The following is a 24,725-nucleotide window of genomic DNA, read 5'->3' on the forward strand; positions in this document are numbered from 1 at the left end:
ATCATTTATTAAAATGTATTAAAATTATTATAATTCAGATAGTGGGTACAGTGTCATGTACTCCTTATTTGTATTGTTGTTGCACTTGCACATCTGATCTGAACGTCAACAAAGTTAACAAACATATAAAGTGAATACTGAATATTTAAATAGCTATGTACAGCGATATGGGATGATCCAAGTGTCTATGATTTTTTTTTTACATTAAAGTGCAAACTGCAAATTCTGTATATGTTCACTTGTGTTGTGCTCATAACACCTAATTTTTGCATCTTTAATTTTTTTCCCTTGTACAGAAACAATAAAAATGGCTCCAAAGAAAAAATCTCAAAAACAAAAGGATATAACTTGGGATCATTGTAAGTCCCTTGGCAATAGGTTGAATGTCAAATGTAACTATTGTCCCAAAACGATGTGGGGAGGAGCATTTAGAATGAAGCATCATCTTGCTGGAACACACAAAGAAGTTGCTCCATGTCAACAAGTGCCAGAAGAGATAAGGAATCTATTTATAAAAATATTGGAAGCTGCAAGCAATGATGATGAACTAGAGTGCTTTGATGATAAAGATTCACAAAAAAAGGGGAGCATGGATAGTTTTATGATTAATAAAAAAGGTGGAAGTGGCTCATCTACAACGAAACAACAAACTTTGAATTCAATGGTGAAGGATAGAGATTTGGTAGTTCGAGATATTTGTAGATGCATATATGGCAATGCATTGCCATTTAATTTGGTAAAGAGTCCATTATTTATTAATATGGTGAAATCTATTAGTGAGTATGGTAGAGGCTTAAAACCACCAACTTATCATGAAGTGAGGGTTTCATACTTGAAGAAAGAAGTAGATTTAGTCCATGCTAATTTGGATAAATATAAGCTGGAATGGAAGAAAACTGCACTTCGATAACAAGGTTTGCTACATCATATTTGACAATGCAGTCAATTTTGAAACAAAAGACTGCACTTCGATCTATGTTTACATCTGAAAAATGGGTTAATAGTGCTTATTACTCTAGGTCGGAAGCCAAATTTGCAGAAAATGTTGTTTTGGCTGATAAAAGGCTTTGGAAATCAATACATTATTGTTTGAAAATTGTGTCTCCTCTTGTGAAAGTTCTCAGACTTGTGGATGGTGATTCAAAACCTGCAATGGGATATATTTATGAGGCTATGGATAGAGCAAAAGAAGAAATAGCAAAGAGTTTTAATCATGAGGAAAAGAGATATAAGGATGTATGGGAAATCATTGACAAGCATTGGGATTTGCAACTTCATAGGCCTCTTCATGCAGCAGCATATTTTCTTAACCCAAAGGAAGTATTTTTTTTATAAAATTTATTTTTATAAAATTCTTTATATTTGATCATTCATTTATTATTGAGCCTTACTCTAAATTTATAATAATTATATAGGTTCCACTATGACCCAAAGTTTAACCCAGATCGTGAGGTTAAAACTGGTTTGTGGAAGACATTGGAGAAGATGTGTCCTGATATTGAAACAAGGATCAGAATTGATTCCCAAATTGAGAAATTTGATAGGGCTGAGGGACTCTTTGGAAATAGTTTAGCAATTGCAACCAGAGATAGGAAGCAACCTGGTAATCATTTACTTTTTTTTTATTGATTAAATTGATGTTTTGATTTTTAAAAAAATTAAAAATTAAGTTATTGACCAAATATTTATTTATCAATTATAATTTTTTTTTTTTTGCTAGCTTTATGGTGGAATAGTTTTGGAGAAGACTGCAAAGAGCTGCAAACAATAGCTATTCGTATCCTAAGCCTCACTTGCAGTGCTACAGGGTGCGAGAGAAATTGGAGTGTGTTTGATCAAATTCACTCTAAGAGAAGAAACCGTTTAGAGCAACAAAGGTTGAATGCTCGTGTTTGTTAAATACAACCTTCAACTTGAAATTAGGCAAAAACAAAGGGAGGAAAAAGGAGACACATATGATCCTATCTGCTTATCAGATTTAGATTCCGACGAGGAATGGATTACTGAGCAAGAGGAGCCTTGCCTAATGGATGAGGAATCTTGGAAGGATGTTCATGAGTGCTTCAACGCTAATGAAGGAGACCAAAGCAAAAAGAGAAAGAGAGATATATTTGCATATATAATATTTCTTTTAATCAAATACCTTACCTAATATATTTATTTACATTATGTATATTTTTAGGTCCTCGAAATCTTCAAGATGATAGGAATGATAGAGGCAAAGAACCTCAAATTGTTGAACAAGATATAGGAGATGAGTCAGATGACTCTACTAATGGAGAAGATGAAGAACTAGATATGCCAATACTAGATGCTGATAGTGATAGTAGTGATAATATTAGTCTTAAAATATGAGAATAACTGGTTTTAAATTTGGTTACTTATTTTGTTTGGTATTTGGGTTTTTTTTTTTTAATTTGGATTTATATGATATTATACATTTTGAAGTTATTTTTAATTTGTTTCTGAATCTTACGATTCGATACGATTCACGATTCATGATACGAAAAAACAGCCGAATGATTCACGATACGTATTGCGATTCAACAACCTTGGTAAGGAGATAAAATGAGATCCCTAATTATATGCTTTAAAATTTTGAAGGAACTAATGAGGAAAATCAAGGTTTGGCTTCTCCACAATTAATAAAACCCATGCTCCTAAAATTTTACATCTCCGATCAAAGCTTCAAAATACACATGCCCATCATTTTGACATAGCTAACCTTGAGATACTTTATGGCCACTAGCCTGAAGTAACAATAATCAAATGGTATACAAACTTGGCTTAAGCTCTATTTGCAAGAGGGTAAAAGGGTTTAAATAAGCAACAAGAGATCTTGAGTGAACATTTACTTGTAAATAATAAATCATCTAAAAAGAAAACAGGACTCAGATTATCAAAAATAGATAGGCCTTCGAAATACCGTTCTAAAGAAAGGGGATAAAAAAAAATTAGTTTGTCCTTGGGGTGGCCCATTCAACTCTAAGGATGAGATTGTCGTAGCCATATCCATTGAGTTTGTTGATAGCTCTTTGAGCATCTTCCCTGTTGACAAAGTTAACAAAGCCAAATCCCCTGCTCATACCAGTCTTCTGATCAATGGCAACATAGACTCTGCTCGCAGGACCAAAAGGACGGAAAAGCTCAAGCAAATCAGGCTCTCTTGTGTCCTCTGAGAGGTTGGTTACTCGTACAGAATTCCCATCGTTCCTACGCCACATGTCTGATCCACTGGTCCTTTCTGCACCCGCTCTCATACCAGGAGGTACATATGCTCCCTTGGTTGAACCATTCGTGGCGCCGGCCGCAACATCTGCTGCCGCAGGCTTATCGATGAATCCCTCAGATGGTGGGGCAAGATCCTTGTACGGGCACCTTGAAGTCCAATGGTCACCCTTCTTCCCACATGTCCTACAAACCATAAGAACAGCACCCTTTTGAAATTGAGCCAATGGGTCTCCAGCAACCTTTGGCTCGTCTGTTTTTGCACCTGTTAACAGTTGCAGAGTTATTACAGATGATAGACTAATCCTCCATTAGATCAGGCCAACGAAATTAAGGCACCTAAACTACAAACATTGAGGTCAAATTTAACAGCTTCACCTTCATGCACACAACCTCAGAGTAAGTTAATTCAAAAAATCCAGCAATTTATCTTCCAAAGTATAGAAAATTCATGTAAATGTTAGTATCACAAAAACAAATTGAAAGACCATTAGCATACACCCATATAACATACTTTTTTTAAACTCTGAAGATTCTCCAAAACCGTAAATTCAAGTGAATTTATATGCAAACAGAAACCAATCTACTAGCAGTGCATATATTTTCCAATCCAATAATGGCACGAGCAAATAATCACTTGTATTGGACACCTTGGAAGTTCCAATTTTAGGAAACACCATTTACCACTGACATTACCACATTCACAAGCAAGACCAATTAATTAATCACTTGACTTTTGAATTTTTAACAACCAATTATAGAACAAATCCTAGAATTTCCAATATATATATGGGTTGCATGAAATTATCCCTTGCAACCATAAAATTACGTCGTTTCGAGGATTAAGAGAATTAATTAAGAGTGTTTCAGTAATTTTACTTGTTTCTTTATTATATGAATTTTATCAAAACACTTGATCTCCCTAATCTTATAGTTTTGGGTTGCAGGATATAAATTGTGATATAAAAAACAATAAACCATATATATATTTTAATGAGAGAGAGAGAGAGAGGAACCAAGAGGCTTCGGACGCTCGAGGAGGATCTCTTCGGTGGAGACCATGGTGAGTTTGCTACCAACGTCTTCATCAACGGCCTCGCCGAACTTGGGCCAGAAGCGCCTCTCGACCGCGCGTTTGCTGAGACGCGCGTTGGCGAGTTTGCGGGTGCGCGTTGTGGTGGTAATCTTGACCTTGTTTCCGTCCTCGTCGAACTTGTACTCCATAACCTTTTTTATTCCGTTTTCGTAGGGCCCAATCACCTGCCGAGGTGGTAACAAGAAATCGAGATCCTCTCCGTCGTCCTCCTCCAGCTCCCCCCACCGCAGCTTCGCCGGTTCACCCTGATTCACCATCTTCTCTTCTCTACTCTCGCACTGTAACTGCAACTGCGAATAACAACACGCAGAGAAAGAGGATCGTGAAAACATGTTATAGTGTTTGGGCCTGTCTCTTCTCCACAGATTATGTCTTGGGCTCAACACGAGGCCCAATTTTACCTTATGTTATTTTATTCAAAACTTGCTAAATATTGGCTAAAACTTTAGAATACTACACTCACTTAAATTATTAGACTTGAATTTACATGTAATCAAAAATGAAGAAGTTTCTATTACCAAAAAAAATTAAAACAAAAAATAATCATTAATTAATTAATGAAGAGGTCACCATCACTCTATGAAAGTACACGTGAATAGGGGTGTGCAAAATAACCAAAAAATTAGGCCGAACCATGAACCGAACCAAACCGTTCCATAAAATAACCAGTTTTTAAAAACCAGTTCATGAACCGAACCGGTTTTTAAAGAACTAGTTCATGAACCGAACCGGTTTTTAGAACCAATTTAAGAACCGAACTGATTTCTATAGCCAGTTTAAGAACCGAACCGTTTCCGAACCGAACTGAACTATTGGCTAATTAATTCTGATATTTTCTAGAGGATTAAAATTCCCAACAATATAATTAATCAAAATAAAAATAAAAATTAAACCCAATAATATTCATATAATTAACCTCTTTCTAGGGACTAGGATTACATATACCAAATTACATATAAATATAACCTATAACTCCCTAGGGATTAGGATTACATATATCAAAATTCATATCAATATAACTTATGACTCTCTTGGGATTAGGATTACCTGGTCTCTGTTTTCGCTAACTTCTAGAAGAAAAGAGTAATTTGGGGCAGAGAACCGGTTGGTAACCAGAAGAATATAAAATAAATTAAACTAAGTTTTTTTGAACTAAGAAGAGAGAATAGTAAAGGAGAAATGTTGAAGACTGAATTGGTTTGGTTAGGCTAGACCTCTATTTATAGTTGAAGTTTTGGGCTCAGATATGGGTTTCGTGCATTTATTTCCTTTTTCTTTATTGATGTATCTGGCTCAGATATTGGCTTCATACACAATTTTATTATTAATTTCTCATGGCTCAGATTACAGCTAACTTATTTGCTAACTCAAGGCTGACTCATTATTGACTCATCATATCTAATCAAATTACCAATCAACATTACCAATCAATCATTACCAATCGAACATTATCAATCAATTAATAATCCAATTAATTATAATTTATCATCTAATATATATACATATATATATATATATATATATACACATATTAATATTATGTTATTATAAATAATTTAGAGTATTACAAAGTATCAAAATTATTTTTCAATAGCACTCATATCGCAGAAAATAATTTTATCAAAAATAAAATTAATATTCTACTTTGTTATCTATCACCATAATATTTATTTATATATATCTATATTATTATTACTACTAATTTATAGTTTATTATTATTATTATTTTATTAATAAAAATATGAGGTATTACATTCTACCCTCCTTAAAAGAAGTTTCGTACTCGAAACTTAAAAGTTTGAGCTCCTCAAATTAACTAAAAGGCATAAGGTTAAAATTAATAAAAATATAGGGTATTACATTCTACCCTCCTTAAAAGAAGTTTCGTCCTCGAAACTTAATTTTTTTTTATTTGAAACCACCTTAAAAAAAAGTAAGCAAACAACAAAGAGTCATGCATAACCAAGCAAACAAGATAACATAGAATACAATAAATTTAAAACACTACAGATTAATGAATTGTTAACTTTAACCAAGCTAAATGAAAAAAAAAAAGTTTCGAAACTGAATATCTTCTTTAAACAAATAAAATTTTTTATTGCATACATTATCTTTCATTTGCTAGAAAAGTTTTAATCAATTCAAGAACAACTCTAAAAGAAAGCTAATTACTTTTATTAAAATAAGAACGAGTTACTAAAGATAGCGTATAAAAGAATTAAAGAATAATATCACTAATAATTTTAAATCACAAAATAATTCCAAACATATAATAATCAAAATTTCAAAGAAATAAATCATATTTAAAGGACAAGAAAAATAACCCTTCACTATCCAGCTCTCTCGATTTATTTATTTATCTTATGTCTATTATTTTATTTCCTATTTTTTTTTATTATTATTTTTTTGTATTTATTTAACTCAGGGATCTTTGAACCCTCGAGTCAGTATCGAAAGCAAACCCCAGCCGCAACCAGGGGCTTCGATACCATTTTGTAACACCCCAAATTTCTAACAATTTATAAAACAATCTTATAATAAATAAATTGTCAAAATTCATTTTTTTCACAATTATAATAATAAAAATATTGCGGAAACTAATCTAAATCTAATTTGGGGAATGTTACCGCCGCACCTGTACAATGAACAGGTGCAAGGCTAAATTTATTACATTAAAATAAAACCAAAGACTAAAGTTTAAATAAAGGAAATATGTCTTATGCATTTATTTAAATCTCATAAATTTCTAAACTTAGAAACTAGCTAGAAATATCTGAGTCGTGATCCTCACTGTCCATAGCTAGCCCCATCCTTTGCAACATGCTTCACTGAAAATCTGCTCCCCCGCAGCCGCAGGATCATTGCAGTCAAACAAACACAAAAGTCAACAAAGCTGGTAATCCTAATCAAAATACAATTAATGTGATTAATAACAAATTAAATCAAATATCAAATAGTGTTCAAATCAATTCCACATTAATCAAATCAAATATCAATATAATAATCAAAATTCCATTATATAATATTTATCTTTATTAAGTTCATTTAATGTATTTGGTAATTATCAACTAATATATTTAGCACAACATTAATCATAATATGATAATATTCACAACTCAATGACATTCTTCATAATCAAATCAAATAACAATTTTCATTAATAATGTTTAAGTTCATTATATTTAGTGGGAAGAAAACCATGGTAGACCCAGGAAACCCTGACAGTCTACCCCGTGACCCGGGAAATAACCACTGTTACCAGCCACGTATAATCAAAATTGGCCATAATCAATTCACATCTTCCTAGTGTGCACTCCTCTTCCCAAAGTTGCTACTAGTACCCCGGGAAAAAACCACTGTTACCATATACCACTTTGGGAAGAACGGATATAATCTTTTTTACATCAGTTTCACATCGGAGGCATAAAGCCCAAAAGTTGTGTTCATCACCTTGGGAGGTACCATCCCAAAGCTATCCTCCCACTATTAATTTATTCAATCACATACAATCAATTCAATCTTGTCACATTCTCATAATTGTCAAATAGTTTTCATGATTTCCACATCAATTTAATCAAGAGTATAATTTCAAAATTCAATCTTTCAATAATATCATAATTTCCAAATCCATTATAATTTCCAAATCATTTATCCAAGAATATCAAAACTTCCAAATCCATTATTCAAATATAAATAATTACACAATTAATTCTGATATTTTCTAGAGGATTAAAATTCCCAACAATATAATTAATCAAAATAAAAATAAAAATTAAACCCAATAATATTCATATAATTAACCTCTTTCTAGGGACTAGGATTACATATACCAAATTACATATAAATATAACCTATAACTCCCTAAGGATTAGGATTACATATATCAAAATTCATATCAATATAACCTATGACTCTCTGGGGATTAGGATTACCTGGTCTCCGTTTTCGCTAACTTCTAGAAGAAAAGAGTAATTTGGGGCAGAGAACCGGTTGGTAACCAGAAGAATATAAAATAAATTAAACTAAGTTTTTTTGAACTAAGAAGAGAGAATAGTAGAGGAGAAATGTTGAAGAGTGAATTGGTTTGGTTAGGCTAGACCTCTATTTATAGTTGAAGTTTTGGGCTCAGATATGAGTTTCGTACATTTATCTGAGCCAATATCTGGGTCAGATATTGGCTTCATACACTATTTTATTATTAATTTCTCATGGCTCAGATTACAGCTAACTTATTTGCTAACTCAAGGCTGACTCATTATTGACTCATCATATCTAATCAAATTACCAATCAACATTACCAATCAATCATTACCAATCAATCATTACCAATCGAACATTATCAATCAATTAATAATTCAATTAATTATAATTTATCATCTAATATATATATACATATATATATATATATATATATTATGGGAGAGATCTTTTGACTCTAGAGTAAGATTTACAACTCTTACTCTTCATCTCAACCGTTGATTTCTGTCCATCTAACTGTTATTATTTATTTGAATTTAATAATTAATTAATTGGTATAGATAACCGTTAGATTGACAGAAATCAACGGTTGAGATGAGGAGTAAGAGTTGTAAGTCTTACTCTAGAGTCAAAAGATCCCTCCCCATATATATATATATACATATTAATATTATGTTATTATAAATAATTTAGAGTATTACAAAGTATCAAAATTATTTTCCAATAGCACTCATATCGCACAAAATAATTTTATCAAAAATAAAATTAATATTCTACTTTGTTATCTATCACCATAATATTTATTTATATATATCTATATTATTATTATTACTAATTTATAGTTTATTATTATTATTATTTTATTAATAAAAATATGGGGTATTACACGTGCACATCCCTACACGTGAATGTAGTTAGATGAGTTGTTTGTGTTATAGTTTAAGTAGGTGTAATATGTGTAAATGCAATTGCGTGACTGTTGTAAGTTTAATAGGTGTAATATGTGTGACTAGGGACGATTAAAAATGAATTCCAAAATATTAGGATTGTAGTCAACGGGTCTAGCTTTGTTGGTACCAATATCTTTTGGAAAGGGTAAAAAGCTTTAACTGCAATTAAATCCCGACTCGAAATTAATATCATAATTGGGTCAAAGAGTAGAAGCTTGCAGGGATAGTTGAAGGATAACTCGCCTTAAAAATGAAATTAGGTACGAGGTAGTTCCAATTCCAACATAAATATTGATTTTGAATTCTAGTCTCGGGTACATAGCTGTGTTAAAAGTTTAGAGGGAGAACTTTGCCACCCTTTTGGTGCTGCTACGCTCGAATCAAATTAATCGAATAATCAATAAATTAATTTAAAAAAATACAAGAAATACTCATCCTTCAACGCTTCAATTAACACCCTAATTATTTAGTTTCCATAATATTAATTTGTTACCCGTCCTTTACTTGATTCTTTTGTTGAACTGGTTTTGACAAAAAAAAATTATCTTATTTATTTGAGTTGGAGACTTGTTACATTACATTTGCTTTCGTAATAAACATCGTAAAAGTATAACTCTAAAGATGTATTTGTGTGTTCCAGGTTGGGTGACCTGGGAAGGCCCAGCAAGATATAACCCGCATTGGTCCAATGCCTTTATGCCCGGAATAATATGAGCTTGGGTTAAGAGGCCATCTGTTAGGAACTCGTGTGGTCGGATGTCAAGACGAGAGCCTGAATACCGAACATCTGGCATCGTTTGTGGGAGACTTAGTCCTCCGGAGAGCTGATGTGGGGAATAAGAATGTTGTGGACAGAAAGTTAGCTGCTAATTGGGAGGGTCCCTACAGAGTAACAGCTCACACTAATTCAGGTGCCTATCAAATTGAGCATTTAGACGGGAAAGTTGTCCCGAGACATTAGAATGCTGCTATGTTGAAGAGGTACTTCAGCTAACTCTTCAAGACATGGAACTCATCAAGATTATTAACTTTAGTTTAGTTCGTTCAGATTGTAACTTTCATGATTGTTCATTCTCATGTTTTATTTAGAAAGCATTTATTTCTTAATTTTTTAAATTGTAAGTTTGCATTTTATTCAAATAAAACTAGCGAGTTCCATTAATATGAGTCCTAATGTATAATAAGCACGAAAAATACAAGTCACTTGCCGCCAAGAAATGGCCTCTTGGGCACCCGTCATTTTCCTACTCAAAAGCGAGAAATAAAATTGTACTAGAAAATATAAGTTATTTCATGCCAAAAGCATAAAGTTGAAAGTGCAAAATGTAATGTCAAACTTAACAAAGCAAAATAAAATTGTTTAATACATAAACTTAAAGACGACATCTCCGGCCCAAAAAGTATTACAAAAAGAAGGTGGCATACCACCCCTTCAAGCATCTTAATTCTCTGAGTCAACATTCTCTGAGCTGATAACATTTGTATTTGGGCTAGAGCCATCCAGGTTAATAGCATCATTTTCAGATAAGCGAGATAAAAGAACAACTTTGCGGCCATCAACATCATAAGTGAATAAGTTTCCATTTTTCACAAAGTTAAAAATTTCAATTTTATCCAAATCGCTAAGTTCAGCTCCCGAGTTATAGAAACCGACCCGATCTAATACCCAACCGCGAATTTGATGGCCATAAGCTCCGAATTTAGTATCCATATCAGCAATAGCTTTTTTTAAGTTCTCGACTTTCAACTCCAACTCGGCTACTTGGAGGTCAGTATCCTCCTGACTTTTCTTAATTTGGTCTCTTTCCTTAACAAGCTTGGCATAATTCTGCTAGGCCACTCTTAACTTCTCGCCAATCAGCTTAGTCATCTCCTTAGTAGTCGCTTTAGAGGATTAAGCTTCCTTCAATTGGACTTTAAATCCTTGAGCAACAAATTCAGCGCTTCTGCCCGCTTCTTGAGAGCTACTTGCTCAGCACTGAATTTGTTTTTGGAATTTTGAAGATCGTGAATCTCAGATAAAAGATGGTTGCGATCAACTAGAGCAAGGAAGGCCATTTCAAAAAAGTGAGCTTCCCCGATGTCAATATCCAGAGGGGGGTAAATTGTTGATAAATTGTTCTTGTGAAAACTTGTCCCACTTTTCACGAAAACCTGTGAAAAATAAGACTTCAACTTGTCAAAAGAGTTTAGGGCCAAATGCAATGGAGGACCAGCAGTGGTTGGCGGCATAAGAGACTTCTCGACATACGCCTTTATCTTTAAGTTGTCAACCCAAATTGCCACCTTTAAATATAAGCCGATCTAAAGGCTAGTAGGTCAAACCTTAAAAAATTAGTCCTATAGCCTATTTCCTAAATAAGTTATTTTTAAGATACAAATCTATTTTATTTTATTAAATATATTAGATAATGCCTGACCTAAGTGACTTCTTTCTCCTTGTTTGCATGTAAGGGTAGCACATGGGTAGGCAATAGAAACGTGAACATAGAATTGAAGATTGAGGGCCTATTTGATTCTGTTTTGAAATTTTTTTCTTAAAACTATTTTGTAAAATAATCAATGAAATGAGTGTTTTCGGTATTTTTTTTTAAAGTAAAAAGTCAAAATGCAAAATAAAATAAACTGAAATATATTATTGATTCTAAAAATTAAAAAATAAATATAATTTTAAAACCATTTTTACAATACAAACATTATTAAACAAGTTTTTTTATTTTTTGTTCTGAAAATTAAAAAATTGTTTTTAAAAACAGAATTCAAAGTCAACGCGAGATCAGAGACAACTTGAACATGTAAACAATAGTGCGCCAAGAAAGATTTTGAATAAAAAATATCAGATGCGCAATAGGGAGAGAAACCATTCCAAAATTGAAACCAATCTCACTCGATGTTGACAATAACAGCCACCAAAACAAAAAGAACACATGAGAAGACGTTTTTGTAAGTTTGGAAATCAACTTTTGAATCGTTCCAGATATTCCCAAAGTATGTTCTATCATTGTTTCTTTTGTTCGCTACAGTATTCAACTCCTGCGTTCTTCAATGCTTTCAACTTTCTGTACCCTATATCAGTTCCAAATATCCTATTATGATGGACAAAAGGCCATATACCATTGTCAGTTTAACAAGTGGAACATCCATGCATAAACAAATGTCAGTTAGGCCATCTTGTATTCTAAGCATAACCAAAAAAATACTAATCCATTAAGCAGAATATGTGGGAAACTTACCTGTCCATGTAAGTAAAGGTAGATGAATAGTTTCCAGACTTGGTGTACAGCAAACGGTGATGATAGTCATGAAAATCAGCCCTGAAAGTAAAGATGCAAAGTTCAACAACAGCGAAAGGAGTACACTAACTGAATGAACCAAAAGGTTGATATAATGTAAAGGAGAAGGAACATGACACTCACCCCCCATACAATGGTAAGAAATTTGAGGGACTCCACGGGAAATGATAACCGCAATGTGCCTCAACTGTCTCAAGGACTCTAAGAACCATCCATAGCCAGAGGGTTATCAAGTGGGGTCCAGTGACAGCAGGACCAACAATGGTAGCAAATCCAAGGAAAAGTATCTCGGCAGGATGAGCATATTCAGAAGTAAGTCCAAATGGTGTAGCATACCTTCACAATATAGTTAAATATCTTTGAGCTTTCCAAAACCATAAACCAATTCATAGACTGCAGAACACACATAAAACTTACTCATGATGAACACTGTGTACATGCTTGTACAACCATTTTGTATGCAGTATCCTATGGCCCCAGTAGAATACAAAATCCTCCACAATGAAGTAAAAGATTAATTGAGTTAGAACTACTCTCCTGCAAAACCAAAATTGGGTCTTGCTAAGTAAGCTTAATGGAAAGATGTATTCTAAATGCTTACAGGAAAAATTCCTATCATGGAACTCATAATTCCAGAAGAACCACAGTGCTCTAAAGAACCTGAAAGTACCAGGACGGCAGTGGAAGACTACTCCGCATGCCCATGTATCTGAAGACGGGATATGAAAAAATCATAACAGGTAGATTGACAAAAAGATGATACACCAATAAGTGAAGAATACATTTCTCCTCAGATGCAAGGCTGTTAGTTTTCGCCTGTGTGAAAGCAAGTATTAGCAACAAAACTAAATCTTACACACTGATCAGACCAGGCTTCAAATGAAGGAAAAGGATCAAAGATAGATAGGATTGAAGAGTATACCAGGTCTCTTGCAGCGAAAGAAACACGAATAATTTGGTCACATAATAACAATAAAATAGAGATCATCATGAAACCCCATGTTATAATGTAACCATAATAACAAAATTCAAATATTTCCTTTTAAAGTAGATAACTACATATCAAATGAAAATGGAATACATTTATCTTTAGCAGCTGGTACCAGGGCTTTTTTTCTCTGTCTAATGCATTATTAAACTATAGCATGCACAATTTCAAACAGAAAACAATGCTATATATTTTTGCTTGAAACTATTATTTCTGTATTTTTTGGGAGAGGAATGGCCAACCAAAAATTTGACAATCAACACCAAAAGGCATTACAAAAACATCTAGCTATGAAAGACATAAAGATATAAAAGAAGACATTAGAAGGGAAAATCAGCTGTAATTCTGTTAGACCCCCAATTATTAAAGTTTACTATAGAAAGGGCCACAACCCATCCAATTAATTATGATTTATGAGTAATTTGGTATTAATCATTATAGGTGATTAATCCTGAAATTAAGGTGATTGATTGTGATTGATCATCATTATCAGAAATTCTATATTAATTATGGATATCAATCATTATAGGGGATTGATTCTATACTTACGGGAGATTGACTGCAATTATAGGTGGTTGAGTGTGATGGATTCTGTTATGGGTGATTAATCTTGTATGTATGGGGAATCTATTATAAATAGGAGAGAATAGGAGAGAAGGTAAGGCCATTAGACATAGTACTGAATTATTGAAAATTGAAAATTGGTAGAGAACAAGTGTCTCGTAAGCCCTGGAACATTACTTCTTTATCAATAATAAAATATTATTTTTTTTCCATTTTTATCTTTTCCTTTTCAGTTAAATCTTATCAACTGGTATCAAAGCTCTCGATCTAGGAGTTGTGGTAACGAATTGAGGATGATTCCAAATTTTGACAGATATGAAACTTATTGGTCGTTGATACAAATGGAGCAGTATTTCATCAAGGAAGGAACACAAGAAGACAAGAAGGTTTCTGAAGCTGTAAAGGGGTTGGCGGGGAAAGCTCAAATTTGGTACGAGATCTTGAATTATCTCTGCCCAAATGCCATATGGTGGCACTTCTTCAAGGTTGTTCTCAAACGCTTTCAATCGAAATATGATCCAGATCTCTTCCTTTGAGGGGAAGAGATAGAACCAGAACTTTTAACTCCAAAAATGTAAAGGGAAATCCCAGAAAAAGAGAAGGCAGAAGGAGAGACTGTAAAGCTAAAAAAAAGGTGTAGAAAGAAAGAGAAGTAGAGAAGAAAGAGTGTGAGGAGATAGAAGGCTATGGGGAGTTCAAAAAGACTCTAGCGGAGGATGCATAACCACTGTCTTCACTTAGGCAACCATACTAGGTTGAGACGAGCAATGTGCGCGTACATGAGACACCAATGCCCTCGACACCACCACTGGATCCACTAGACTTGAACCCTCATATGAAGAAGGAGGAATCTCAGCAGCAGCTACCAACACATCTAAAGAGAGAGGATATAACTAGGTCATGGAGGGGCTTAGGAAAATTGGGTCAATTCAATGGCAAAATGGATCAGGTCCAGCGCACTCTCACGATATTCCTAGGCCTACATAGGGACATGGGTCACTTTCTTTTTGTAAATTGTGACATTTGGGTTTGTGAGCCCATGATTCGGCTGAACTTACTCAAACCCAAGACACTTGGTTTCGACTCATCAAACCAATACGACATCAAAGCTAGGATGGATGGCATTACAATCTCCAAGTTGCAGATCCATCATCCTCAACCATCGGAAGTTGCTGAAGAGCAATGGGATCACAAAGGAAGTTCTTTTGTTTCTTACATAAGTGGGTTCCAACATTTTAAGCACTGGACCTGGGAGAGGATTTTTGCGGGCTGCTCCTCACCGTGAGGACAAGGTGAAGGTTTTGGAGGGGACTATTGTTCGAACCCCAATTGTTGAAATTCTCTAGAAAGGGCCAGAACTGATCGAATTAATTATGAGCAAATCGGTATTAATCATTATAGGTGATTAATCCTGAAATTATGGTGATTGATTGGGATTTATCCAATCATTACTGGTAATTATGTATTAATTATGGTTATCAATCATTATAGGTGATTGATTCTATAATTATGGGTGACTTGAGTGTGATTGATTCCATTATGGGTGATTAATCTTATATTTATGGGGAATCTGTTATAAATTGGAGAGGATGGGAGGTCATGAGACAGACTATAGAAAGATTAGAAATTGGAAATCGGGAGACCAGGTGTCTCTCGAAAGCCTTGGAACATTGTTTATTTATTAATAATAAATATTATATTTTTTTTCCATTCTGTTCAGGTTGAATCTTCTCAAAATTTTCAATTGTGAAGGAAGGATGCATTGTTTTAGTACAATGGAAAACAAGGAAAAAAGCAAATAATTGATATCAAGAACAAGGAGTCATCCTATTGAATATGCCTACCATGTTAAAGCAAACTACATTACATAAGCTCAGCAAAGAATGTGTCTTTCCAAATACAACGTCCAAGAAGTCCTTTGAAGGAAAGGATGGGGAAGAAAACATAAAGCAGCTAATGTCTAGCATGAAAAACGAAAGTAGGAATCATCATAAAATTTAAGGATGCAATAAAGTTGAATATGGGAAAAAAAAACCTGAATTTTGTACTTAGTGAGCCATCCTGCCCTCTCAAGCAATAAAAAAGGAAGTCCAGATAAGAAGAAAACGCTTTCATGCAGAAAGAAACTTCCCAAACATGCCAGTTGAAAGTCGCTGAAATGCATGATCAAGAACTGCAGCACAAACAACCAGTGAATTTTATATCCTAGCAAAAGTCCAATAAACATTTTATGAAATAAGTAGTCCCAAATTATGAAAAGGTTGACAATTCCATCAACAAAAAGCAAATTATATTCTTTTTTAAGATATCAACTACTCTCCTGTTTCGAGTTTAAACCTCTCCACCTTCTCCAAGAGTTGCAACTCTCATGAATTGAACCCAATGCCCAAATACTCTCAGAAATCTAACTCACATCCTCTATGCAAATCAAATCCTACGATCTAGCTGGGACGCCAATTGCATAACAACAAATTAAATTCTACCCCTACTACTCTTCAACCTCTAGCAAATGCATAACCAAGCAATCTTCTGGCATCTACGATGGTCAAGGGACTTTCTAAGATTCCATTCCAACCCAAGACTAATAGAAAAAGAAAAAGAAATTTAACAAAATTATGAATCTGCTTAAATTTTATGTCTTCCACGACCTTCGTCGTTATTTCTTCTCCTTGCCTTTTCTTTATAAATATCTCCACAATAATTGAGTTGGTTTCAGATTAAAAAGAATCCAATTTCCAAATGATGCATGATCCAGCATTTTCCTTTTTTTCGAATGCATCGAGTTTATGCAATCTTATCGTGAAGTCTAACAAAAAGAAAAATTATAAGAAAAATAACAATGTTTGCTTCCTAAGCATATCTTCATCATCACATCCAAAAATGAAAAGGAAAAAAAAAACAAAAAAAACAAACAAAAAAGACGAGATTAGAAAAATAAAAGAAAAAACTAGGGCGAAATGATAGAGAAGAAGAAGAAGAGAGAGAGAACCTGCCAAGCAGATTCGATGGTGGATGCCATAGCAAAAGCGAGTGTGTGTGTGTGTGTGTGTGTGAGAGAGAGAGAGAGAGAGAGAGAGTGATGAAAATGGAAGAGTATGTGTAAAGGGAAAGAGCGAGAACGAGTAGTGCCACCCCCAGTCCCAGTCACAAACAAAAGCCAGATCGACACACATTCTTATATATTATAATAAAGGCGAAACGCGAATCTTCATTCTCATCACATTCACCTCTCCAATTATATACTCTCATTGTGTTGTTATTATCTCCCTATCAGCCAAAAGTGTTTGTCTACATGTCACTATACGATTTCACTCGCTATCACACATTTATATTATACGCATGAGATAAAATTATCGGAAAAAAATTAAATGACACACTTTATATTATTTTATTTTCATAAAAAAATAAAATCTACATATTTAAAACTTTTTTTACCAATTCTCTCTTTCATAATTTATCTTCTTTTTTTTACTTAAAATAACACAATTTTATATCTATCAAAATAATACACATTTTTCTCAAAATTATTTATGCGTGTAGAAAAAATATTAATTTCTTAAATAGAATTACCTTATATTTAGTGGTGTAAACTGTAAAGTACAATATATAGGATGAAAATCAATATAAATTTGTTTAGAAAATTGAGTTATCGTGGTTTATGCGCGCGTATGAATATTAATACGGTGATTTTAACACTTATGATCAGTAATGGGAAAATTTAGGATTGTATATTGATTTTTTTTTATATAATAATAACACTCAGATTTGAATCTATAATCTTTTATAAATTACTCAAATCATTCATCACTAGATCAATTATAATGCCTTTTGTATAATGAATTTTTAAATGAATTTATATGTCAAAATCAAACGCATCTATTTTTTTGTTTTTTTTTTTAAACCTATGAAATTATCCACAAGTTTAATATATAAAAAAGTTTGTAAATAAATTTGTATAATATAATACTCGTATCAAACGTCATTAAAATCATGATATACGATATTAATTATTAAATCATCCCATTCCCATCATACGTAGGATATCAGACAAAATGATAACTTCAGAAGTCAAACCAACGTGTGACGTTAATATGCAAGGTTTATCTTAAGGACGTGTGCTCTTGTCTTATTTATCATATTAATTAAAACCTTTAGTGGACAAAACTATAAAAATGCATCTTTAAAATTTTTGGGGCCCGTTTGGTAAATATAATAGATATGAATGGATTGGACAAGAAGATCCGATAAGACTAGAAAATGATATGCTCATATCTTATTTTATATTTGTATTGATGTGCATTATAAATAGTATGATAAAATAATGTTATCATGTTAAGTGTTTGAGGTGAATCTTTTGATGTCTTGATATGATATAAATAGACAAAAATATTTTTTTTAAATAATAGTATATGATTTTTTTTTAAAATTACTTATCATTATTTATTTATGCATTAATTCTTATTTTAAATTACTAAAAAATTTATTCACAATTTTAAATAAATAATATTAAAATATATAAATAACTTATAAAATTAAAAAATTTATATCCTCATAAAATAAATTTTTAAAAATTAAATTTTAAATTGATTGTCAATATCAGTTAGGGTTGGCAAAACGAGCCAACCCGTCGGGTTGGGTTGGCAAAAATGAGCTGCCAACCCGACTCGAGCCAGCTCGGAAAAAAATAGGTTAGCTCGCAGGTTAAGTTTTTTTTTATATAAAAATACAAAATGTAATATACAAAATTGGGCAAAACCTGCACATGCTCTCTTCATCTTTCTTCCTTCTCTAAACCTAAGTCCCTAATCTTCTCACATCCCTGCCATTTTTATATTGTTAGGTTGTGCTGGCTTTGTTTGGTTCAAATATCTTACCCACTTGGTAACAAGTGGTTCTGATTGTTTCTAGATGTTGGTACAAATTTGTTGTGAAGAAAATTCAAAACTAGAATATTTTGCTTTTATTTCTCATTTTCTAACCCTTTGTTTAAGCTGATGGAAGCATATAGTTGGTGCATTAATACTACCGGTTCATTTAAATAGGCCGAAAATGAGCCAACCCGCGAGCCAACTCGCGAGCTATTTTTTCAAGTCAACCCACGAGCCATATTTTTGAGCCAACTCGCGAGCCAACCCTAACCTGACTCAGGTCGGGTTGGGTTGGATTTTTTGGCTCATTTTTTTTTCGAGTCAACTCCAACCCGACTCATTTTTTCGGGTTGCATGTGGGTCGAGCCGGGTTGGTCCATTTTGCCAACCCTAATATCAGTTATTGATGACTAGTAATGATGGCCGATGGTGGTGGATGGCTGGCGCGTACTAGTGGCAGGTTGAAGTAGAGGTAGTGGCAGTTGTGGGGCTGGTGGCAATGGGTAACAGTGATGATGACGATGTCAGCAATGATCAATGATAATTGTGGTGGCAGACTGATGATAGTACTAGTGATGGCTAATGGTGGCGATAATGGTTGGTGCTTAGTGGTTAAGGTGGCGGTGGCTCGAGGGGGTGGCTAGTTGCTAGGAGGTGGGGGTGGCTGGAGAAGTGGTTGTAATGGCAGTGCCATTGGTGATTGATAATTGTGGTGGTTGACTGATCGTGGTGATAATAGTTGGTGGGGAGGACTTAGAGGTGTAAATCGATTAGGTCGAATCAGATTTATGCTTAAATAAGTTAGGCCTATGTAAAATATTATAGGCTTTACCTAGTCTGTTAGCCTTTTATAGACCCAAATTATAAGTCTGACATGACCTATATTTAAAAAATAAAAGAATTGGCCTATGCCTATTAGCTTGTTTAAGCCTATTAATTAAAAGTCAGCTTGTAGGCTTATAAGCTGGGCCTTGTGAAAGAAAGCATATGGCCCGCTTTGTAAAATGGTTTTCTTTTTCTTTTTTAAGTTTGAACCTGTTCTATTATACTAAATATAATAGTCCAAGTCTGACCTGACGTAGGTCGGGCTGCAGGCCCCTAATAGATTGTCTGACTCATTTAGGGGTGGTTGGTAAAAGTGGTGAAGGCAGTGCTAGCGGTGACCAGGGGCAATTATGCAGGTTGATTGATGGTGGTGGTTGGGGGGTAGTGGTAGCCAGTGATAATCATAATGGCCAGTGGTGATAATAATGGATGGTAGAGGTTACCGATGGCTAGCGGCATCAACAGTGATGGCTCTGGTCGATGACAAAGATCGATCCTCTATGTGCCCATCAAAATTCGTAGAAGAAGAACATATGACTATATTTGAGATGAGATAGATGTTAATTTTATCATATCTATTCTTAACTTAAATCCTTTCTTAGGATAACTTATCTTGTGTGGACAAAATAAAATGAGTCAAATACATTTTACAATTACATAAGAACAAGTTGATTCATTAAACAATGAATAAAAATATCATATCACAGTTTATCCTATGTTGTTCTCTTTATCTAACCACTAAATAGACCCTTAATATATTTAATGTCGGTTAACATAAAACTAACTTACTCTTTTCATACAAGCAAAAGAATCTTCATGAACATACTTAACTAATTTTGCATAGTTAATAGTGTGTCAGTTTGATTGATAATTATTCTTTTTTTTAGCTGAATGATTATTCTTTGCTAAATATTTTATATTTGGGTTCTTCTATTTTGATAACTAATCAGTATCACATGTACTTTTAAAATTTTGGGAAAGTATATAATGTATAAAGTTAAAAATATTTCAGAAAAAGGTAAAATTATAAAGGGTTTAACTTTCTATTTTTATTATAAAAATATTTTTTCTGTCACACTCATATAAAAGTAAATGGTCTCTAGTAGAGATATTTTTTTCAATTATAAATGAGACATACATAATTAATCCAGATAAAATTTGAAATATATAGATTAGAAGAAAAATAATTAAGAAAAAATAAATGATTTAACAAATTTTAAATTTGAAAGAAAAAAAATTTACACAACCTGTGTCCATTTTATAAAAGAAAGTAAATTAAAAAAATGAAGTTTTAATATAGGGTTTGATTGTCCTTTTTTTGTAATATCAATCAAAGTTTAAGATTTTCAAACAAGATGTGCAAAAGATATAATATGAAAAGATTTAAAAAATAATAATGATTGAAGAGATAATACTATATGAAAACATTTTAAAAAAGATTTTTCACAATGATAATATGTGAAATAAAATAAAATATTTGAATAATAATGGGTTTTTGCAGAAGAAGTCACTTACTCACATGACTCGTTTAAAAGTAGATATGTTTGAAAAGTAGATGTATGATAGCCCAGATAGAAAAATGTAAGGGTGTTTTTGTTTATGAATTATAATTATTTATATGATAAAAAAAATAGAGACGGGGTTCATAAAATAAATGTAAGTAAGCAGAGATTATACTTATGATTTTAAAAAATTATATGAGTTTTGGGGGATTAGAGAAAAAAATTAAAATTATAGAAACTTTTTATCACTAGTATTGTTTTAATCCGAATTAAAGAAATGCAAATTGAAGGTCACTTAGCGTCAATTAATACTTTAGCAAAACATATTTCCAAAAAAAAAAAAAATACTTTAGCAAAGCATTAAAAAGAAAGAAAAACTAGAGGAGGTAATATTGACCACGATGAGTATGCGATCATCTCACACAACAAAGTGAAAGATGAAAATGACAATTTTTCTTCTTCTTTTATTTAAAGGATAATCCCAACCTTAGCAAGTCCTCCCATTACGGACCCACTAAGGAAGCATGGTTACAATGATTGCGATCTAGCTCATCAACCCCATAAGGTTTAATGGGAAAAACACTTTTGAAAAGCAAAATCCGATTCAATTTATCGTAATCGATTAGTTAATATGTTGGTTAACCGTATTTTGAAACACGGTGAAAAATATTTTTTCATGTTGTGATTTTTTGATTTCCATGTAAACAAATCTTTTTATTAAATGTGGGGCCACTATTAGTTGAGTCACTAATATGAGAAAATAATTTTCATGCAACATAAGAAAATTAAAACTCATATTTAATACGCTAAAATATATCAATTTTGATCTCCAAAAAAAGAAAATATATCAATTTTCCCTCGCATATTCTTTTTCTCAACATAGATCAACCACTGATCCTTTTATAATAAAAAACCTAATAAATCATCAAATAATTGCAAGGAAGAAAATAAGGGAAATACTCTAATAGAACATCTCATTCCACAAATAAAAGGAGAGCTTAAGATGAGTGTTTGAATGTGTTATGGACCCATATAAGGGGTCTATTGACTGATAAGCTCAGTAAGGGACAATCTAAGATTGAAATCAAGCATAACAATGGAAAGATATCCATGAAGGATACAAATTCTAATACGACAACATGACAAATGGGCCTGGACCCTCATCAGAGGCACTAAAGGTCCAGAATCTACTGCCCACAGGTAAACCCTATAAATAAGAGGCAAAACTTATAGGTACGTTACGCTCTCTCTTACTATTATGTTGTCATTATACGTACACGCACACCTCCTTTGGCAAAGCCGTCATTATTTTACCGTGCATAGTGATCTGCTTGACTCAAGGGTATCTCCTCCATAGATACGTTGGAGAGGACACTAGATCCAAGATCAACGTACTAGTCCATTGGGTTAGATATCTTTGTCTCCAAGACAGAACAGAATGAGATAGACTTACACTCGTTCACTTAATGTGGGTTACATCCAGCAATATTTCATTATATTCTCTTTATTACACTCGTGATAAAGCACCATGTTTACAAGATGAATATAAATAGGCTTAGAAACCCCAAGTAACATTAGTTATTCATGAGTCCAAGACCAAACTACTAGAAAAAAGAAAAATAAAATAAACTTGAAGCCCACAACAATATTAGGCCTTTGGGCTAGCTTTCTCTGCATCCCGCCAATAAGATTCATTATCTAAATATGTATATGAACCATACCCAACAGTTATGCATCAAGTCATCAATATTCGCCTCTCTTCTCCCATGGACGCGCTTGAATGCAGTGCGTTATACCTGCAGTAATCAAACCATATTAGTCATCAATTTATAATTTAAACTAAGAAGAATGGGTGTTTGAAAAAAATGGAAACCCTAACTGATGGCACAATTGGTAAGCGAACTATGACCAAGGAGTTGATCGCTAGTGAACGAGTAGTGCTCACGGCGCTGATTGCTGGGATTGAAAGATGCCTAATCTAATGGGGCAAGTGACAAAAACTTTCACATTTTATATCACGAAAAAGATTAGTTTCATTCAAATGGGAATAATATAATGAAAAAAAATTGATGCAGGTTCAAATTATGGAACCAATGCACTCAAAATGAAGAATCTAAAGGTACAAGAATTTTGATGATAACAAACAAGTATGGAAAGAAGACTTCAAGTATTACAACTTGCAACAATAAAAAAGAAGTCTAAAGAATCAACCTACTAATGTGAAGTCCATCAAGACAATGGACAAAGTTTACAGAAGATCAAGACTTAATCTTCAAGAGAAGAATTTAAGTCCAAAATGTCCACAAGTAATATAGTTTAGGACTTAGAATTAAATGTGAGGGTAATTGATATCTTGCATGATAAAGCTCAAAGAATTTTTCAAAACTCATGAATTAAATCATCATTTAATATAGAGAATCATTCCTAGCATGTCACGTTCACGAAAACATGTTTCCAAGTATTTATCAAATGTTTGAAAGTGATTAAAATACATTTGAAATGAAGAAAACCATTTTCGAACGAATTTTCAACATTTCAACATGTTGATAATCGATTACCCTTTGAGGGAATCGATTATCCCCCTTTTGGTAATTGATTACCCATTGCAGCAGAAGACAAAAGTAATGGCCATTAATGGCTAGTTTTTGAAAAATGCCTGAATACACTCATGTTGTATGCTTCTAAATATAAGGAATTATGTTACATTGAACTCTTAACACTTCTTGATCATTGTTCTTGATTTGAATCATATTTTTTGCTCATTCTCATTTGTCTTGATCAAATGCTCTCTTTGAGCTTTATTCTTGTGAAAGTGACAACACTCATTGTTCTTCAACTTGTGTAATGTGTACTTTGAGAGTACCTAGCCATTCAATGGCGGAGCCGGGGGATTTCTAGTACAGTTGGGTGTTTCTACTTCAATAAAAATAGAGCTCACATTGAAGAACCAAAGGCAAAGGATACCAACAATCGACAAGAAAAGGAGAAAAATCGAAGAAAAATATCTCCTATAAGGATACTCTCTTACAACTAAAAAGGAAAAGGAGCAATTTTGCAGGAATTTCCGCCCCCTAGTATACATTCCTGGCTCCGCCCCTATAGTCATTGTTAAACACTTCCACTTGATTTCTTGAATTGAGAGGGTAGTGAAACCCTTTGTACTTGATATGTTACCGAATACCTTAGGAATTTTGGAGTGAATTGTAAAGGCATCCAAGAGTTCGAAGTCTTGAAAGATTGTAGTGGTTTGTCAAGCACCCTTGAAGCTTGACCGATAGTGAAAAAATTGATCGAGCGGCTTCAGCCTAGACGTAGGTCACGGTGGTGGTGACCGAATCAGGACACATCTTGTTTGCAATTTCTCTAACCTTCAATTCTATACTTTTATCTTGAAATTTCATTATTAAATTATGTTTATTCATTAGCTTATATT

The 24,725-nt window shown here is 33.2% G+C and overlaps 3 protein-coding genes across 4 annotated transcripts; 1 reads left to right on the top strand and 2 right to left on the bottom strand.

Annotated features, from left to right (window-relative positions):
• Positions 1-936: 936 nt before the first annotated feature.
• Positions 937-2,355, top strand: LOC133302887 (uncharacterized). Its single transcript, XM_061502702.1, has 5 exons — positions 937-1,280; positions 1,416-1,603; positions 1,721-1,808; positions 1,924-2,087; positions 2,183-2,355. Exons 1-5 carry the CDS (start codon positions 937-939, stop codon positions 2,353-2,355), a joined length of 957 nt encoding a protein of 318 aa, XP_061358686.1.
• A 265-nt stretch (positions 2,356-2,620) lies between these two features.
• LOC133302893 (uncharacterized) lies at positions 2,621-5,986 on the bottom strand. 2 transcript variants are annotated; one of them, XM_061502711.1, is made up of 3 exons: positions 5,969-5,986; positions 4,245-4,569; positions 2,621-3,493 (listed from the first exon to the last, which is right to left on the bottom strand). In XM_061502711.1, the coding sequence occupies exons 1-3, from the start codon at positions 5,984-5,986 to the stop codon at positions 2,955-2,957; spliced, it is 882 nt and encodes a 293-aa protein (XP_061358695.1). In that variant the 3' UTR covers positions 2,621-2,954. The 2 variants fall into 2 exon arrangements, with proteins under 2 accessions (XP_061358695.1, XP_061358694.1); XM_061502710.1 differs by lacking the exon at positions 5,969-5,986 and having other exon boundaries at positions 4,245-4,605.
• A 6,176-nt stretch (positions 5,987-12,162) lies between these two features.
• Positions 12,163-17,189, bottom strand: LOC133302899 (methylsterol monooxygenase 2-2-like). The gene is made up of 7 exons (XM_061502722.1): positions 17,087-17,189; positions 16,133-16,270; positions 13,216-13,361; positions 12,963-13,082; positions 12,669-12,881; positions 12,486-12,566; positions 12,163-12,338 (listed from the first exon to the last, which is right to left on the bottom strand). The coding sequence occupies exons 1-7, from the start codon at positions 17,114-17,116 to the stop codon at positions 12,251-12,253; spliced, it is 816 nt and encodes a 271-aa protein (XP_061358706.1). The 5' UTR covers positions 17,117-17,189; the 3' UTR covers positions 12,163-12,250.
• Between the last annotated feature and the right edge of the window lie 7,536 nt (positions 17,190-24,725).

Source organism: Gastrolobium bilobum, unplaced genomic scaffold (assembly GCF_033153095.1).
Source record: "Gastrolobium bilobum isolate Gb01-03AN ecotype WA unplaced genomic scaffold, APGP_CSIRO_Gbil_v1 utg48796, whole genome shotgun sequence".
NCBI classification, from domain to species: domain Eukaryota; kingdom Viridiplantae; phylum Streptophyta; class Magnoliopsida; order Fabales; family Fabaceae; genus Gastrolobium; species Gastrolobium bilobum.